This window comes from Canis lupus, chromosome 19, assembly GCF_011100685.1.
Source record: "Canis lupus familiaris isolate Mischka breed German Shepherd chromosome 19, alternate assembly UU_Cfam_GSD_1.0, whole genome shotgun sequence".
Taxonomy (NCBI): Eukaryota; Metazoa; Chordata; class Mammalia; order Carnivora; family Canidae; genus Canis; species Canis lupus.
In genome coordinates this window covers 5018981-5039358 of record NC_049240.1, presented here as the reverse complement: position 1 = coordinate 5039358, position 20378 = coordinate 5018981, and the positions used below count along the sequence as shown (strand labels likewise).

Genomic DNA, 20378 nt, shown 5'->3' with positions numbered 1-20378 from the left:
ATACTGTATCCAGTCTAGAGGAGGAGTCCCAAGAGTATATTGATCCCTACTAACACTATTTCACATTTCTCTTGTAATAAAATTATTGCAAAGAGCAAAGCAATTCCTTGAGTGTGCCTCTACTTTTAAAAAGTTTGAGCATGAAAAAAGGCTAAAGAATATTCTGTAAGATATGGTTTATAGGAGTATGATAGAATTCTTTTAAATAATGATAATATAATGCTCATGTCGGGGAGAAAGAATTTCCTCTGACCTTCAAGGTCCTTCTATCTGGACTAAGAATTAAACTAACATGAAACAGATTAACAGGAAAAAAATCAAATTTAATAGCATATGTATGGGGAACTCCCACAGACATGGAAATTCTAAAGAGAGTGAGGCAATATGAGTTACATGAGCTAAGAAGAAAGGTGAGTTTCTGAGGATACAAAGAGGAGAAAGAACATTAACAGGAAGGTAAGAGGAGATTTTAGAAAACAAAAGTTGCCCTATTGTGTAAGATGAATTTCTTTGGTAAAGAGGAATCTGTTAATAGCTCTCTTCTGGGCATATGCAGGCAATTGAGGAGAGGTAAAGAGCTTTTCCTGAATCTGCTGGGTTTTGATTATTTTTAACTCAAAATAATGTTTATGTCAAAGTGGCATAAACATCTTGAGGCAGAGTGCCCTTGGCCTCTACACTTGGAAAACAATATCCACAGGTCTACTGTCAATGAGGAGGTAGCAAAAAACCCAAGAACCACCTTCACATATCATTTAACTTTCTTTCTGCTCTGTTTTCCCCTGTAGTCCATTAAATACCCTCAGTGGTTGGAAAGTCCTATGGACCAAATCTGCCCTTCCAAAGATTCTTTTGTAAATAAAATTTCACTGGAGCACAGCCAGACCCTTTTCTGAAGGCTCCTTTTCTGTGTCTCTTTTCTGAAGAAAAAGGCAAATGAAATCACCCAAACAGGAAATATGACTTTGTTTCAAAATTGGTCTTCACTTAATGAAATAAAAGAAGGATAGGAGAGGTGGATGATCTATGTGATTATGAACCTCTCTCTTCACTGAAATCTCAGTAGTTGCCTGGGTTGCCCAGACAACAATATATATTAATATAATCTGCTTTGAGATAAAAAATAGAGAAGGTTGAGTTGTGCACTAAATAATTTTTCCCTCAAAGTATCCAGTTCCAAAATATAGTTCATTTTAAAAGAAATGACACAGTGAATTCAGAAATGCCTGTTTTACTAAAACATCTCTGTGCCTCATTGAAGGGAAATATAAATACTGGAGCTCAGATAAAAACATCTGTTGAATATTCTTTTCTCATGACCTGTGGTCTCCTTGGCCTAAAGAGATAATATTCTAAGAGTACAGGACTGAATAAGCAGTAAGAAAAACCAACGTTTATTAAAGATCAGGTCCTAAAGCAGAAATCCTAAAAAGTATCATTTTGAAAGTATTACAAAAGAGAGGCTTTCCTAAACATCTGGGATATTTTGGCTATATAACAGAAGTCTCAGAAATATGAAAGTCATAATAGTCAAAGGAAAATTTAACAAATCCTCATAAGTAAATACAGAACATACAACTGTTTTCAGGATCTGATTAGAGTGGAAATAAATGCACACTCTGTATTAGTAAAGCTTTTCTCTTCCTGGAGTTTCAAATTAATGTGAAAAATATGTGATTAAGTTAGAGAGAAAGAAAAATCAACACTTTGTACTAATAGAGTAAATTTACTTGCTAAAAATGCTCTGTAAAATATTAAAATTCACTTTAAATGTGGTAATATTCTTACTGCATTTCTCTATTAGGTGAGCTATAAAAGGAAGCCTGTTCATATTAAGCACTGATAGCATAGATATTAATTAAAGAATCATTCTACTTTAAGTGTTGAAAAAGATCCAAAAGATAAATTATGATCTCTGCTCTTAAGGAATTTCCAATAAAATAACGTTTGGAAAACTTCACCTCATCTCACATACATATATAAATAGGTGGTAAAAAAAAAAATGACTACAGTTTTACATCAAAAAGAAAGAAAAAAACGTAGTTTTAAGGAACAGTATATCATCTTTTGGAACCTAAACTAGAACTAAAGTAGGGTCAATGACTCAGGGTCTCTGCACTTTCCAAAAATGGAAGAAACTCCTTAGAGAAGACTGAAGAGTTAGCCAGAAAAAGAAAGCACTAACAAAACAGGTTATTTTCTCTATATTTATAATGGATCAGATAAAATGAGCAGGCCAGCTCTGTGGTGGCCAATGTGAATTAGAAGAGCAAGCTCATGTCTTCTCTTTGGTGTTGGGCATAGCATTAAAATCTTTATTGTGTTTACTCTGAGTTGGCTGAACTTGTTGGATTTGATTCAACCATTTAGCCAGGAGAGTTCTAAGATCTTCCATTAGTAAATGGACAATAGCAGCTCCTTTTCCCTAGCTACAGAGTGACGGATCTTTCAATGTTTGTTATTGTTTGAGGCCTCTACCATCAGTGATGATTTTGCTGGATTTGGGCATTTCCTTTTGCTTTGTGTAATTCTTCTCCTACAACTTCATAACACTTCTCTATAAATTCCCTTTCCTGGAATGGACAATATCAATGTAAACATTAAATACTTAACATTCCTAAATTATGTCACTCCTTCACAATTCCATCTCACTTTCCTATTTTCTACTGTTAAGTCCATTGCTAATTAAATAACTCACCTGGATCTCATACTTTTCCAACAAGTTCCACTGGATTCAAGCAATTACATGTACCTTCTTCCCTAGAATAACTGAAACTCTAAATAACATCACCTCTTCAACCATTTCATCTTTTCCTCTTAAACAGTCAAATCTATTAGGCAAATACTCCCCCCAAATAATATTACATATCCATAGAAATGAATGTTTTACTTTAAAGATAATGTAACAATAAAAATTAAGTTTTTACAACATTTTTTATCAGATAATATTTGGTTTTTAGGAATGCTCTTCCCATATAATCTCTCCTTCTGTCAAGACTCTATTCTCAAGGTAAAAGCAGTTATAGCCATAGAGTAAAAGAATTATGGTCATCTTTCATTATTTTCCAGATATCCTTTCTCCTTAGTCATTATTATTATTATTATTATTATTATTATTATTATTATATTAATGAACTAGTTTAAAGTAAATGTAAGAGGTATAGTTGTCAGTAGTTAAAACTAATGGCAGATTTGTTTTTCCACTTCAAGTTCTCACTCCAAAGAGTTTATATGGATAGAATTCACTGATGCTTTATTTTGTTGGTTGGCCAGTCTTAATTCTCTTGCTGCCATTCAGCTGTAAATACCAATGCACCGCCCCCCCCACCACCACCATGCAGCAGTCTTTCAAATCAATTAGATGACAGTGTAGAGTCTAAGTTCCAGAAACGAGACTAATTAAGGGATTCTGCTAGGACAAGCGAAAGTTAGTGCAAGGAAAGATCAAAAGCAGATACGTATTTTAAAAAGCATTTACTTTCCAGTCCATACCTTTAATTAGCTGCATAACTCCAGGCACTATAATTATCAGAATTGCTGTGAGCTTGCAAAAGGTTAGGAAAATCTGGATCCGGGCGCTCCAGCTGACACTCATGCTGTTGAGGACCATCACTACAGCTGCAAACAAATAGATGAAGTTACAAAAGGTGAATTCTCATTGGCATGAAGACACCTTAGGTCCCTGCTATTCAAAGTGCCATCCATTTAACCAGCAAAGTTGGCATTATCTGGAGGCATTTTGGAAATGCAGAATTTCAGGCACTGCCCCAGATTTAAATACAAGATGTCTAGGTGACTTTTATGCACATTGAAGTTGAAGAAGCTTAGATAAAACCCTGGACAGTAAAAATTCATCTCTCGGTCCTTGTATATGTCAGTAAGAGTGGGCATATACTGTAGTTTCCTAAAAATCAGGTATAAATACCTTCTAACCAAATCCTGAAGTCATCATAATATGCAATCAAATTGCTGAATATGACTCTCCAGCTTGGTAAGTCAGGCAACTATTTCCTCCTATAATGATGTTACACATACGCACCTGCCAGTATGGAATCACTCAAGAAATGGTAAAACGTCAAAAAGTTGTCTAGTACCTTATTCTTCACTCTCAGAACTAGCCCTAGCCAGCACTCTGGTTTTCCTCTCTACATTCCAATTAGCACCGGAAGGACTGACTTTCAACCTACCTTAAAAATATAGACTTCTGAGATGTGTTTGGGGACTTAGGAAAAAAGTTATAAGTAATGAGTTCAAAAGAGTTCCCGGACTAGGACACACCTTGGTTCTGAAGCCATCAGAATTTCCCTTTCTTAATGACGCCGTCTGCAGTTTCCTAAGAAGCATTCAACTATCCAGTCTTCCCCCAGTGGTAGCCCATGAGAACCCTAGGGATAGAACAAGCATTTTCTATCCCTGTATGCTCGTGTCCAGCTCCATGCTTGGCCCAGAAAGCTAATCAACACAATTTTGTTGAATAAATGAATCCTCAGTTTAAAAAAACTAACTTCAGCCAAGAAGGCATGAAATTAATGGTGATACTCTAAGACCTTGCCTCCTATACTTGGCTGGAATGACTTCTGCAGGTTCTTCTAAACCACAGATTTCAACTTTATACTCTTTCCAGAAGTTTATATTAAGTATTTACACACCCCCTCATCCCTACCCAAAGCTGCTCATACCTGACATTTGCAGTTATTATCTATAAGCTTTACTTTTATAGAAGTATATCCCTCCTAAACAAATTACCCAATTGTATGAACATACTTCTCAGGGGACAAAACAAAACACGGTTTTTATCGTTCTAGTTGCAATAGGAAGTTTTCCTATTATACAATCATCCCTTATCTTCATAGTTTCCATTGCCTTGTATAATCACTAGCTCATTTTAGAACTTTAGAATTAGTGCAAGCAAATTTTTTTTTAAATTTTTTAAAGGAAGCCTTCTAAAGGAAGGCTAATTAAGGTATATCTTTTTAATGATTTACTATGCAGTCATTTAAAATCATGATACAGTTAAATATGTATTGCATGAAAGGATGTTCATGATATATTACTGACCAGTACAGCAAGTTACGGAGAGAAGGATGGATGGATGGATGGATGGATGGATAGATGAATACACAAAGACAGAAAGAAATGAAGGGAAAAAATCTGAAAGAGTGTTTATCAAAACACTAACAAACACTTCATCTATAGAAGGTATCTATAGATGATAGAATACTGAATATTCTATTTTTATTTCTTTTCCTGCATATAATAATTCTAATAACAGACATGCAGTATTTTTAGTGAAAAATCAATACAACAATTTTCATTTTTGAAAAAGTCAAAGATGGGAAAATAAGGGATCAGAAGATCCCATATAAAGTTAATTAGGGGGCTACTAATGAAGAAATGTTTCAAAGGAGTAATGATTGAGAATGATCAGGGAAGACTGGAACCCCAAATAATCTCCACGGGAGGCTTAGGGAAATATTTTACCTGTGCTTGAAGCTAAAAGGCAGGACTATTGTTAATAGCATTTGCTATTGTTAATAGCAAAGTGCATTACTTTATCAGAGGAAGGATAAAAAATAAAATTCTTTTTCTTTCTCCAATATAAAGCACTTACATACTGAAAATAATTTAATGCAACTCTGTTCTCCACTTCATCATCCACTTATTCTTTCCTTTTTTATGCAAATGATTCTGTGATAAATGAGTCATCATATAAAAAGCATGATTTTTTTAGTTAAGGAGATCCAGCATTGGCCTGAAAAAAATTGGACTCATGTTCCTACTACCAACAAAAGAGCACTGTTTTCTTTTAAATAGAGCTCCTAAAACCTAAAACACTATTTCTGAAAGTACTCCCCAATTTTTCTCTTTATAGAGGATAAAAGGACAAAGAGAAAGAGAAAAAGGAAACGAAGGAAGGAAAGAAAGAAGGAAGGGAGGAAGAAAGGAGGAAGGAAGGAAATGGAGGAAGGAGAAAAGAAAGGTGGATGGGAGAAAGGAGAAAGGGAGGGAGGGAAGGAAGAGAAAGGAGAGAGGAGAGACAAAGAAGCATTCATATTTGGCGAACTTCTATAATTGAGAAGAAAGAGGATTTGTTACTTTCAAACAGAGTGTGTCTTAATGCCTGTTGAAATAGAAAAAAATGAGCATACGGGGGTTTTCTCTTCTATTTTGTAAAGTTTTCTTAGAAAAACGGAAGACAAAATCAGTAAATATTATAAATTGATAATCTTACCTTGCTTTCCTCTCAGGCAGGTAAAGTAAAAATTCTAGTTAAAACTGATTCCTCTTAAAGGTTTCTCAAAACCCCACTTTATCTGAATATCCAGACATTACACTCATTTTTTGGTACACCAAAAATGACCCTGAAGGATACAACTTACCAAGTAACAAGGAAGCCAGTACAGATGCACGGTAAAGTTCCTCAAGTTACTAGAAGTGCTGTTTCATCTCGTGTCTTTACACAGAAATTTAAGTCTACATATGTAGCTTATCCAACAATATTGAAAAGGGGCTTTGGGATTCACTAAATGCGCGGGGTTTCTGAGTTTCTGCAACAAATAATATCTACTCTATTTTTTATAGACTAACTACCCACATTGTAATAAAAGAAATCTGAGTAAGTTCTGTGGTCCTACCTAGCTTTACCTCCTTTGAATAATAATTGTAAATTTTACATGCTAAAAACTCTTTATATCAATTTTGTTTTTTTTTTCCTTACCAAAATAAAATACAGGGACATAGAATTTTTATTTACTTATTTATAGTGCAGTTTTCTAAGAACTGAAACACAACCACAAAAGCTATATGTATAAATCCGGGAGATAAGAAATACATATTTGAATGGAGCTGTTTCTGAAGAGGATTGTTTAGGAAATTTGAAGGACCAACAAGTGTTTCTGCACTTCTAGAATTCAAGCCTGTCTTTGGATTTGCTGAGTAAGATTACTAAGCTTGGATATATTAGTTTGTCCTCCCAGGTTTAGGTTCTCCCTGGTTTCTGACTTCTGACTGCTTCATGCTAAATTGATAAAATATATGGATGCTGTAGGGATGCTATGTGGTGAGTTAAAGTCCCTCATTCCACAGTTCTTTAGAACAACTGCCTAGGTTACCTTTCCCTTTGTTAGCATTCATTTCCTGAGTTTCTTGATTTCCGAGAGGATAAACACCTCCAGCTATAAACATCTTTAAAAAAAGAGAGATGGTCTATATCTAGGATCTCGATATTGAGAATAAAAATGGTGAGCATTAAATAATTGTGAAGGATTATTAAATGGCAGACATTGAACAAAGACTTTATATGGATAATGTTATTTAATCCTCGTCTCTCTATGTTGGGGTCACCATCATTGTCTGCATTCTTCAAATGGCCACCTGAACCCTGGGATAGTATTTAACTTGTTTATATTCACACAGGTAAGCATAAAGATAGGACTGGAGCCTAGGTAAACTGACTTTAGAGTCCACACTTTTACCCCTAGCTCACAGGTAACAATGAGGAAGTAGCTCCAAAGACATAGATGATCTCACTAGTTCTCTCAAACTCCTGGTGGCTCTGCCTCCCTGCCAAGGTTCATGTTTATGTTGGCTGGGATTTTAGGATACTTTGATCCTACATTTTATTTGTTGTTCCCCTGAAGGATATGGTTATTGTTTTTCAGTGTTCATATATTTCTACCTATGAATTCATTGTCTTGGTAAAGTAGGTGTGGTCGAAAAGGAAGAGGTGGAGCCAGACTTCAGAATATTTGGGCAAAACCACTCCACAGGCTATATTCGAAATCCTAGCCCAGAACCAATCCTTGATTCTCTTTCATGTAATTCAATGACACCAGGAAAATAATGTGGGAAAAGTAAGAACAGTGATACAGTAATGGAACTGGCTACTTTTTTCTTATTTTTTTAAATTTATTTTTATTTATTTTTTATTTATTTATGATAGTCACAGAGAGAGAGAGAGAGAGAGGCAGAGACATAGGCAGAGGGAGAAGCAGGCTCCATGCACTGGGAGCCCGACGTGGGATTCGATCCCGGGCCCCCAGGATCGTGCCCTGGGCCAAAGGCAGGCGCTAAACTGCTGCGCCACCCAGGGATCCCTACTTTTTTCTTATAATATAGTCACAAGTGTGATTGTCTTTGCTTCCTCTTAATTATTCCCACAAGGTATGAGAAGCAGGCTGGGGCTCCTTACTCACCCATAAACACTAATCAAGAAAGGATATTGAGACTCAGAGATTGTTAGGAATGGATCTCGAGGTAGATTTCATATTTTGAAAAAAAAAAGTATTTTTATTATAATGCTCTGCCATCTAAATGTATAGTTGTATAGGGAATAGTTTCAGAAGACCAGAACAAAAGACTGGATACCATTGTAAGGACTGAGCATCCTTCAATGCTTACAAAGCTACGTGGACAGTGAAACTTGCTCATGTTGCATAGGTGTGATGTCCAGACGGGGCTAGAGGAGAACACTTAATGTGAAAAGATAAGATTTCCCAGCTAGATTTCCCTGTGCCTGCCATGTTTACCTGAATGAACAGGATTCTGCATAAGCAAAAACTTTTTCTCTTTATTAAATTGCCAGAAATGATATCAAGTATTTTCAACAAAGTGCAGATAAATTAGCATTTAGTAACTTCCTATTCCTAACCCATCGTCACTTCTCAAGTGACTGGTTAACATTTCACAAAGCTTGAAATTCCTTTTTTTCTGTGACTTGATTAGGACAAGATCCTTCAGGTTTGCTCTTCTTCTACACTTGAACTAGAGACTTCAAACTATCACAAACTGTTTCCTTCCCCAAGGAAGACATGGAAGCAATTTGTGCCATTAAACTCTATTTTCCACATCTCACTAACCTTCCACCCTTCGCAGGCAGAAAATCACCATACTCACTTTCAACAATACAGAATAAGAGAGATTTGCCCCCAGGTAAATTTCTCCTTCTGCATTTCCATGTCCACCCTTTTGCTCCAGTAAAGCTAAATCCTTCTAGAAGATAGTTTCACTCTCCCAGGTAAGCCACTGATTTATATTACCTACCACTGAGTCCTAACAATACCTTGTTTTCTCTTTCACTGTTTCGGATTGTAGGAATGGATTGCCTCAGAATCTCAAGTTTGCAAATAGAACATCAAAATCTGTAAGCCAATATTATAATTAATGGCAAAAATGATGAAGATGTCTACGTTCATCCAAGATTTACTCAGGCTTTGTGACCTATTCTATCACCAATCTCTACTACAGGAGTTTGCTTAAGCACAACTTGCTTAGTTAGCTTTACCTATAACTGTACTAAAATTTTGGTTTTAACAGTTTCCATTCTCTCCTCCAAAATACAAATTTTCCCTTCAAAAAGTTTAATAGGGGCAGCCCGGGTGGCTCAGCTGTTTAGCACCACCTTTGCCCCAGGGTGTGATCCTGAAGACCCAGGATCGAGTCCCACGTCGGGCTCCCTGCTTGGAGCCTGCTTCTCCCTCTGCCTGTGTCTCTGCCTCTGTGTGTGTGTGTGTGTGTGTGTGTGTGTATGTGTGTGTGTCTCATGGATAAATAAATAAAATCTTTAAAAAGAAAAGACAGTTGGCTGGATATAAAGCAAGGGTTCTCAACCAGAGGAAATAAATAAATAAATAAATAAATAAATAAATAAATAAATAAATATTTAATAGCATTGAGATAAAGAAAAAGAGCCATCCAGACCTTACCAAAATAGCACTATGTCATGATTATCCATCTCATTTGAAATCCAAAGAGGCAGTATTTGTGAACTTGTAAACGTTTACATAAAATCTACTGAAAGTTTGCTAATTCTTTTAATTAAATTGAGGAATACACATGCCTACACTAGAGATAACTTTTAAAACTCCTATTGTAAATCTACAAATCTCTCAAAAACATTACCTCCATCTCCTTTTTGAATATAATAATCATGCTACTATTCTGCCTCAGTCATTTTAGGGACAAAAATATCATGGTTATAATAATGCCTGTTAGTCCAATCCCTTAGTGGGATACCAGATTTATCAAGAACTTTCTACAGGCAAGGCACTTTGCTTAAGGCTTTAAAAACCTGATGTAATTTCATCTTTCTGCAGCCATCCAAGACAGATTATATTTTCGCAGATATTTTACCAATAAATAAAAGTAATGCTTAAGAAGGTTTAATATTTAGCTCCAAATCACATAACTAAGAAATTATCACAATAAGTTTCAATTCCAGGCTGTTTGCCTTCAGAGCCAGAGCTGTAACTACTATGCTAATATAGTTCATCCCACAAAAGCTCATGGTATTAGATCTGAAGATCACATTGAACAAACTCTATTTCATTTACCGCCATTGTCCTACTGAGAAAACTGGAGATGTGTAATCCTCCAGGTTTAACAAGTATATTTTTCTACTAGAGAAAAATTCTTAGAAGTCTTCTCACAAAATCAGTGAGTCAACAAATATTTATTGAGCACGAACACCACACAAAAACCATGTGAAGGTCTAGACATATAGCAGCGAAAGAGCCCCTGGTCTCATGGAACTTCAAATGATGTTTTCCCACAAGAGCACAAACAGCTACTATTTGTAATTTGTTCTTAATAAATTGCAGGCATCACCCAAAATACTATATGTTTGTTGTCTCAGCTAATATCATTTACTCTTCACAAAACACCCTATGAGACTCTGCAGGATTTACAGGTAAGAACACTGAAGTGTGGAAAGCTTTGATGATTTGTCCCTAAGTCTCATATCTGTAGTGTCCGTTAGGGACCATGATGAGTTAAGTTTGCCATCACCCCTTCAGAACTCAGAAATCTTTCTTTAAAGATTTCACAGGATAATGGTGTGTACATGTTTGGTAGATAAGATAGAAAATCCAGAATGAACCTATGTTCAAAATATATGTATCTACACTAGAGATATTTTTATGTCGAATTCCTAGTTATTTCCTGCAAACAAGCCACTCACTTCCCTACCAGTAAATGTGCATTGTTCAGTGTTCTATTGAAATACCATAACGATACATAAATGAAAAATTTTTCATTAGGTATGAAATTCAGTTATTCCTGTGTCATTTTCCATTTCCAAATAGAACTTAATCAAACATGATTATATTGATTCTTAAAATTGGCTCAATTAGCATCTAGAATTAAGTTATTGTTTTCCATAATATTCAAAGGTTTGGCTTCATACCACTTATGTAATGTTGTGTATATTCCTCTTTTACATGTCTTTTAAAAAAATGTCTAGTATTTGAGCACATTGATAAAAATGAACAAATTCCTAATATGGAGACCTATTTTGAGAAGTGCTACCAATAATCAAATATTAAAAGCAGATTTTTATCATGACCATCAATGGACAGCAAAAACTGTAACACTGGGAGTGACAGTTTGCTAACATTATAAAATGTCTGAGTACAACATACACACCTAACACATGAGGAGCACTCTATAAGGATAAGTGAGTTATCATTCAACATATTATCAAGGAGGAAGGATAATTTCTAATTCAAAACTCCATAAAATAATTGGGATTTTGTCTGTAAAATTCTCTCTTCATGTATTATTTTACTAATAAAGTGGTTTTTGTTTGCCTATATCAAAAGATTAGCCATCATATCTATTGACCCAGTGTAAACTGACATAAAATGTAATACCAGAGATCATTCTGAATCCTCATTCTTTTCTTTATTTTCTGAAACAAATTGGGCAAGGAACTGAACACCAAAAGAGCATGATGTGAACAGCAATCCCATCATGCAAAAAATCTACAGAAATTTTGTCATCAATTATTTTGCTTTTTTTTCTTTTTCATATTTGTACCAGTGATACTCACTTATGCCCACAGCTGTAATAAGCTTGATTGCAAGTTCAGGAATTTCACATTGAATAAAAAATGGTTCCAGAATATAGCGTCCAAATGCCAGAGAAATCACAGCAGTGGCTGCAGGGCTGGAAAAAAAATTAGGTTAACAAAGGAAAATATAAGTAGCATCTTTACTGAACTTTCTCTAACTTGAGGTAATGTTATTCAACATAAAGAACATGCTAAGTATAAAAGTCTAGGGATGTCTGAGTAGCTCAGTGGTTGAGCATCTGCCTTGGCTCAAGGCGTGATCTTGGGGTTCTGGGATCAAATCCCACATCGGGCTCCCTGTATGGAGTCTGCTTCTCCCTCTGCCTGTGTCTCTGGCTCTCTGTGTCTTTCATGAATAAATAAAATATTTTATTAATAAATAAATAAATAAATAAATAAATAAAAGTCTATAATTTTCCAAACTCCATATTTGAGTAGGTTGTCATAGACATTCCAAGGAAAATATTGCCTATAACTTCAGTGGCTATTTTTAACTTCCCATGTCCATGGAAGTAAGTCTTTGTGCTATCAATTTTGTCACTGCTCTTCTGGATTTGACTTTTTTTTTTCCTTAAAAATCTAGTTTATTGAGATCTTGACAAAGCTGGGCTTTACAAGAAGCAGTCCTCCCAATAAGTCAACAACTAAACTCCAGCTGCAGCATGAATGGGTCAAGGGAGCAGATCGAATGAGTGGGGGCACAGTCAGGAAAATGAACACAAAATTCAACTTCAAAAATTATTATTAATAAGTGTTCATTGCAAATATACACTTTTGTCCTTACATTGTATTCTTCTTATTTTTCTGGTACAACAAAAACTTGACAAGCCAAGTAATTATTCTTAATTTTATAAAAACATTTAAATGCAGAGTATAAGTTGAAAAATAAAAACACTGTTGTGATTTTATACAATTGAGAAAACATGCATGAGATTAGAAAATTAAATAAGTTCAGGTCTATAGTAAAATAGGTAACTAAGCATTCTACTCTAATTCTTCTAATATTTCTATGAGAAAATGACATGTGACTCTATATTTCTATACAAATGCGTAGTCTTTCCATACACAGGCAAGTTCATAGAATTATATAATTTCTCCTGCCAATCTTTGCTCTCAGCTTCTCTTCTCATAGTTACTCAGTGCCCATGTTCAATACCTAGATTGTCAGAAAACTAACAACTATTATGTTCCAATGTTGCCCTGCTTATACTAGAAAGCACCATACATTTTCTGATTTTCATTTCCTAAAGACCCTCTCTTCTTCTACCCCCAAAAGGTGATTTTTCCAATTCTTCATCACTTGCAAATTTTTAATGTATAAATTAAAATCTGATCACGTCATTTTAGTGCTTTCAAAACATGCTCAGGATATGCAAAAACCCTTCAGTTATGGCTCCATCTGGTCTAAGCATTCCCTTCCTTTTGGTTTGCTTCTTCCAACTAGAAGGAGCTGAATACCTTTTGCCTGAAGCCCCTTTAACTCATTGATAGTTTTTTTTTTTTATACCCCGTATCTTTGTTCAATCTATTTTTGCTCAAGGAAATTCTTTTAACCCTCTAGGTGAGAGCTCCCCAAGTACATTCTCTTAGTGAATCTCATGGCTTCCCTTTCACACTGCTTATCACAGTAGCAACTTTATATTTACTATGTGATTTCTTGATTGATAACTATTTCCCTCATGTGCCCCTGAGCTCCATGAGTTCCAAACTATGTCCATCTTAGTCACTATTTTATCCCCAGTATTTGATATAGTATCTATCCTAAGTATAAACCCAGTAACTATTTGAATATATGGTTAATATGTGAATTCAATCTAATGATCCCCACTATGTACTGATATATGATATTTCTTTTCTTGAAATCTGTGTACTACAGATTATCCCTGGCAAGTCTGAAGCATAATTTTAAGTACAGGTATTGAGGCTCATTCTACTTTAGATCTCTTTAACTTACCACGCACCACTCAGCGGCTGTTTAAGGAATGAAAAAAATAAGTGAATGAGCACTGTATCCGTGCTATTATGAACAGAGTGATCATGCTTATCATAATGCCAAGCAATCAGCCAAAGCCATGCAACAAATACATTGCTGCTCAAAAAGAATTTACTATCTATGATACTCAGGATACTGATTAAGGAGTATAATGGTTTAAAAAAGTGTGAGATAAAATACATTTTATGTATTTAAAATGCCTGGAGTTTTAACGGAGGAAACAACATAGACACCTGAAATATTAAGTAAGAATACAAGATACCATGTTGAATGTCAAGTAAGAAAGAGAGACTGCATTTTTTTTTCAGAAGAATTAAGAGAGAAAATAAATATAAACTAGCGAAAACAGGAAATTAACTGTGGAAAAGATAGGATTTAGGTTAACCCTTGAAAAGTAATATCCAGATAAATCAAAAAAGAGCAGGTGATACATCCCAGGCAAATCCCAGATTTTAGAAAAGGTCCAGAATACTTCTTTATCATTATTTCACTATAACAAGTTTTAAATCATGCAGAATAGGCTAGTATGAGAACAGACATATAGAAGTAAATACTACTCTAAGTTTCTTGTTAAAAAAGAGATGCCCACAACTATAAATATCGTGAGTAGTGTTAAATCAATACTTACTAGGTCTGCATTTGCTACTTATGCCCCAAATATTAGGCTAAAAGCTCACAGGAACTCTCAGCTGTGTATGTCTGATAAGTTTACAGTAAGAGCAAGTTTCTCCAGTTATTTCTGTTAAACTCTACAATCAGAATGTGCAAGTCACACTCTATGGTAGGAGTTAGCTTTAAGGAACTGTGATACTCTAAACTCCACATATGACATCACAAATTTCCCACAAAGGCAAAGGAAATTTGCTATTCAGAGTGACTTAGCACTATTTGGTTTGATTTTATTTTATTTTTTTTTGGTTTGATTTTAAACCCAGACAATTAGAAAGGAGAACAAGTCTTACAACAATATAATTTTTTTTTTTCCATTACAGTTCACTGATTTGCTTAACAAGAGGAAGTGAGTCATTCAAGGTTTGGCTTTTTTTTTTTTTTTTTTCCTTTAGTAAAGTAGTAAACTCAATGACACACTAAGTTGTTAGGCACAGAAGTTTCCTAGTCACAATTGAGTGAAGTTAAATGATGATGCAATCCACAAGAAGAAAAACTCCAACTACTGGCTTAACATTTAATTTTGCCTGGCCAGTCAAAAGGTATGATTTATTAAGGTAGCTTTTTATGCTCCATATCCTTTCAGGTCAACATATTTTCTAGAAATGTTAGTGAATGATTGAATATTAAAGAAAATCAGACACTTTACAAATCTGGCATGGATGGAGAACTTCTGCCAGTGACAAAACTGCATTAAAAACATTAATTGAAAAAATAAAATAAAATAAAATAAAATAAAATAATAAAATAAAATAAAAAAAAAATAAAATAAAATAAATAAAAACATTAATTGACAGAAGTGTTTCATCACAGATTTCAAATCCTGAAATAGACATGCTTACAACATGGTCACATGACATGCCTATTTCTGATCAGTCAAAAATAATCAAGATGATTTAAAGAAGGGTATAATGAGTGGATTTATTTTTCCTTAATTTTTTTCTAATATATGCTCTTACCGTATTATGAGCAGTTCCACCCAGACTCGTACAAAAGCTGGCAATGGGCCAAACACTTCCAGAATATATGTATAATGACCACCAGATTTCTTTATACTTGTTCCCAATTCAGCATAAGACAAGGCTCCTGTGAAATGTCCATAGTAAAAAGGTACATAATTAACACATTACCAACTCATCCAATAGAAGAACTGATACAATAATGTTTATGTTACTGTATCATTTGGTCAGAATGAGGTCCTTATTTCAAGAGAAAAAACAGTCATCTGATTGTTAGAAGCCACCAAATCCCCTTATAACTTCCTCATATTTGAGATTCAGTTCATTGTATTCAAACAATATAATTTTATTTGAAATGGTAAAGACAGACTTCTAAAATAGTATCATACTATTAAGAATTTTGAATCTCAACCCTGAGGAAAAGAGAAGACAGGTGCCAATCATACTAACCTATTTTTAAAGGAACTACACACCAAGACAAGGAATTATCTCAAATTGACCTCATTATATTAAGAATCTTTTTAATAAATGATATTTGTGTTGCACATCAAATTTAACAAGATTTATTTGTTCTTCAGAAAAGTATAGACTCTAGGCCTCACGAGAACACATTTAATTTGTAGGATATGGTTTGTCGACAAAATGAATTTTGACCCCAATATTCTATTTCTAGAAAAGGTTTTCTTGGATTTTTTTTTTTCTGAAGTGCACACTTCTGAGTAGTTGAAACAACATACTGTTTAGAAACAGATGCTATAAGTTATGTATATTAAGTAAAAATCATGATAAACAGCAATTTTAACACTCAGCAATACAATTCACATGGATTTGAACAAGGTCTAGAACCTCCCCAAACCTACATTTCTTCCTCTATAAAATGGAGATCTCAATTCTTACCCCATAAGGGAGTTGTGTGTATACATGGGATAATGGGTGCCAAGGACAGTACTGGGCCTGATACATAGAGAACTCCTCACAAAATATACTTACTATTTGAGCAATGAACTGTCAAGAAAATGAAAAAAAAAAAAAAAAAAAAAAAAAACATCTTGACACTATGTGAAAAATTCTATTCATACTACCAAGAACTCAAATGGAACACAATTTTGGGAGGAGCTACTGCAGAGACTACAAGTGTGGGAAATTATTATTGATCAGTAAAGCTTCAGGCAGAGCTGTCCAACAGGAGTAAAATTTGGATTTTCAGTGAAATCTGAGTATCATTAATCCTAGTCCTGAGCCTAGCTCTGTATCAGAATCACCTGGAAGTAAATTGTTTTATTTAAACACAAAGAACAGACTCTAAGGCCATACCCCACACTTGTTCTCTACCAAGGAAGTCCAGACTCTCCAAGAGAGGGATCCAAAGAAATACATTATTTTAAAAATTTGTACAGGTGATTTTAAAGTAACTAGCTTGCAGGTTGATATTTGAGGATCACTAATATATAGCTGGCCTATTTGTAATGAATCGTAACTAGTTGCAATTCACTCTGTTGGAAACCAGTTGCCACGTTGGTAGCCTGCGCCAAAAAAAAAAAAAAAAAAAAGCTTCCAATATAAAATGTTATTGGAAAGTCTTAAGTACCTCAGAATTTATTGCCAGAGAATCAATACCTAGACCTGTGTACGCTTTGCTGAAACTCCAGGATGGTTGCCCTAGGTTTAAATTGAGTTCTGGAGGAATGAGAGTTTCATTTAAAAGTCTCAAGCTCCATAACCATTTTACCCCGATGAAAGAAGTTCAAAACAGGATGTAAAAATCCATGTATTGACCCTGGCTTTAAAAAAAATTGTAAACCAAATATACAGATTCTTTACTCTTAGTCCCAGAGTTCTAGAGTTTTGAGAGAAAGGATTTGTTTTCCTTACATTTTGCTTTGCTTCCTGTTAGGAAGGTGCTCCTGTCAAAAGCTCCTAGGAACTTAAATGACAAATAAAATGTAAATACAGATAAGTAGATTAATATAGGAGTATGCTCCCTGCGATTAGCAATCAAAGGATACCAACTCAAGTGTAACCTTAGCTAGTCCTTTTAATTTTTTTTTCCTGAGTGTCTGCTTAAGTTGAATTACTCGCACAGAACCATATTTTCATAGTACAGTAGCATTTTAACTAGTTTAATCCTAAGCACAATCCCCTTTACCATATCTGAAGAACCTTTTATTGTGTACACACATCAAATCACACAGTGGGAGCTGCATGTATGTAAGTATGAAAAGTCCAGGAAATAGGTTATGGTTTTTCCTATTAGACATTGATTTATTCTCAATTTACCAAGTATTTATAGAAGATTAAAGACTGAGGGGCACAAAGTCTCAATGTATACACCAGAACCCTATAGACCACAAACTCTTTGTAAAAACCTAAAAATAATTCTCCTACAGATCTTTCTATACTAAGGCTTTGTTTTAACAAGTTTTACTTGAAATACCTTCTTCCTAATAATGGAAATGTGGGTTCTCTAGATGCACACCCAAAGTAATTCACTGAAACATCACAAGGCCTTAAGAATGAATGGATTGGTACACGTAAGGCCAAGAGTAAACGCTTAACCCTAGAGTTAGCTTTGTATTAGTACCTTTAAAGAATAGGGCCTTTCAGCATTAAAACACACTACCTGCCACAAAAGAGCAAATAAATACGTCTTATTCATTTACCACATAGTATAAGTCAAATTTAATTTTTTTTTCAGCATCCACCAGTTTTTGTCACCTTTATAACCAACTCAGGTAACTTTCTAGTAACTTGCCCACCCCATGAAAGGTATTTATTACCTCTTTGCTATTAACAGCAGATCCACACAAGAGATCTAGGTTTTGAAGCATAATTGAGAATCATACTTCTACCTCTAGGTCTGTTCAGGCTCTCAGTGGACAAGTGGACTAGGTATCTACATCCCCGAGGACCAAGCGAACTATAAATGAAGGAAACAGATCTGGGCAAGCAGGGCAAGCTAACACCCAATTCCAGTTTTACTATTTATATTGCAAAAGTTTACAGGTGTTAGGAAGAGGTGAAAGATTGAAAAAAAAAAAAGAAAGAAATATGCTCGGACCCTTGCAATAGTCCCACTCATCACAGGAACCGAGTTATGTGCCACCAACACATATTATCATGGCAGGACTTTTGAAAAAAATATCATGGCAGGACAAGCACACCAACTGAAAAAGTTAAAAAAAGACCGCACCCCATTCTCACCCCTCCCCAGGTTTGTTTTGGCAATAAAAACACCGTAACACTTCTGCTGAATACTCATTTCTGTGTCTAAATAGGCCATGCCGGCTTTCACTTCACAGGTGTTTCATTCAGCGTGCCAGCTGCCAAGGCGCGTAACTAGGCAAACTGCCTGGTGCAGAAAGTTCGCCTGTATTTTCCTGGGTCATCAGAAGTCAGCCTTGGCTCTCACCACCCCAGAGAAAGTCAGAAAATAGTCCGTCTTGGCCAGGAAAAGAGGCTGAGGGCAGCAGGAAGCAACTGGACACTCAGGGTCCTGCCAGGAGCGGACAGTGTTTGGGTCCCCTCAAACTGAAGCAAGCCTCAGAAAATCTGATGTAGCCCGTGTTGTTCATTCCAAACATTCATGAAGAACCACCCTCTGCTTTCCCAGAGAGCCAACCGCCCAGTGCCACAGGCAACACCCCCCCCCCCCCCCCGAGAAGAAGCTGCACTCACCAAACAGGGACAGGACCCCACAGACTGTCCAGATCACCAGAGACATGCCCACGCTGCCGGTGTTCTGGAGCACGCCCTTAGGAGAGATGAAGATTCCTGCTCCAATGATGGTGCCAATGATGATGGAGATGCCCCTCACCAAAGTGATCTTCTTCTTCAGCACCACTTTCTCCTGCCCAGGGGGCTCCTTGCCACCCAAGGAAGGCAGCTTCCCATTAACATTCCCCTGCAGGTAACCTCCACTGGAGATGGTGGACACCACAGGCTTCCTGACCATGGTAGTGACACTCAGGGAAAAGTGAAACAGAGGGGAAAAAATAAACAGCCCCCCCCCAACTTTCAACTTTGGTGTCTCTTGGGGGGACTGACCCAAATCTCTTCCTCTCTGCTTGCAGGTTGTCTGTCTCAGTGCTACTGGGTGCACAGGTAAGGACTCCAAGGGGGTACTTTGCCCCCTCCCAGCTATCTAATTACTGCTCAGAAACACCTGTGTGCTCATGGTGCTCCCGCTCCTCCCCTACCTCCCACTAGCTCTGCTGCTGAGCTGCTGCTGCTGCTGCCCTAGCCTTACAGACCGCTCGCTTCCTCATGGGCTGGTATTTAAGCTCCTGCCTGTCACACCAACTTATTCCAGCTTAATGATGATGCAAATTCTCCAGGTTTGCATCAGCCACATGAGAAGGCTCCAGCATTACTCAGCTCTTTTTTTTTTTTTTTTTAAACATTAGCAGCATGTTGCTCAACTGACCTAAGCTTCTCAGAGAACAAAGCACACACTTAAAAGGGATCTTAACCAATCCAGAAGTAGTAAATTCGGAACAGACCTTCCCAGAGATTTAAAGCAACTCCTAGAGAGGGACAAAAGCGCTTCACTCGAAGAGAAAATGAAAAATGAAACAGGAAATGATCACGGCTTTGTAAAGGAGTTTGCTTTTTTTTTTTTTTTAACTCACCCGTAAAACATCGCACACGCAGCTGCTTTGATAATGAAACACAACCCAAAAAAGCTGCATTGTTCACAGCAAAAAAGATTTTAAGATTTCATAAGAGTTCCTGCTTAGTTTTTTTTTTTTTTTTTTAATTTTGGGTCTCTGAGTAATAGAGTCAAATCTAGGATTTACAGAGCTAGAATGAGCCTGTGTAGCCGCAGTCCTGCACATGCCAACAGTGAGACTTACTCAACAGTAAAAAACAAAAACTATTTCTTGGAACCTGTAATATATGTGTATTTAAA

General features: G+C 35.9%; 1 protein-coding gene across 1 annotated transcript in view; it reads right to left on the bottom strand.

Annotated features, from left to right (window-relative positions):
- Positions 1–19484, bottom strand: part of SLC7A11 (solute carrier family 7 member 11) — a 68386-nt gene extending 48902 nt beyond the window's left edge. Inside the window, 4 exon segments of the mRNA NM_001301862.1 lie at positions 3493–3618; positions 11828–11943; positions 15470–15596; positions 19145–19484. Of these exon segments, the coding sequence (NP_001288791.1) occupies positions 3493–3618; positions 11828–11943; positions 15470–15596; positions 19145–19421 (646 nt within the window). The 5' untranslated portion in view covers positions 19422–19484.
- Positions 19485–20378: the final 894 nt, after the last annotated feature.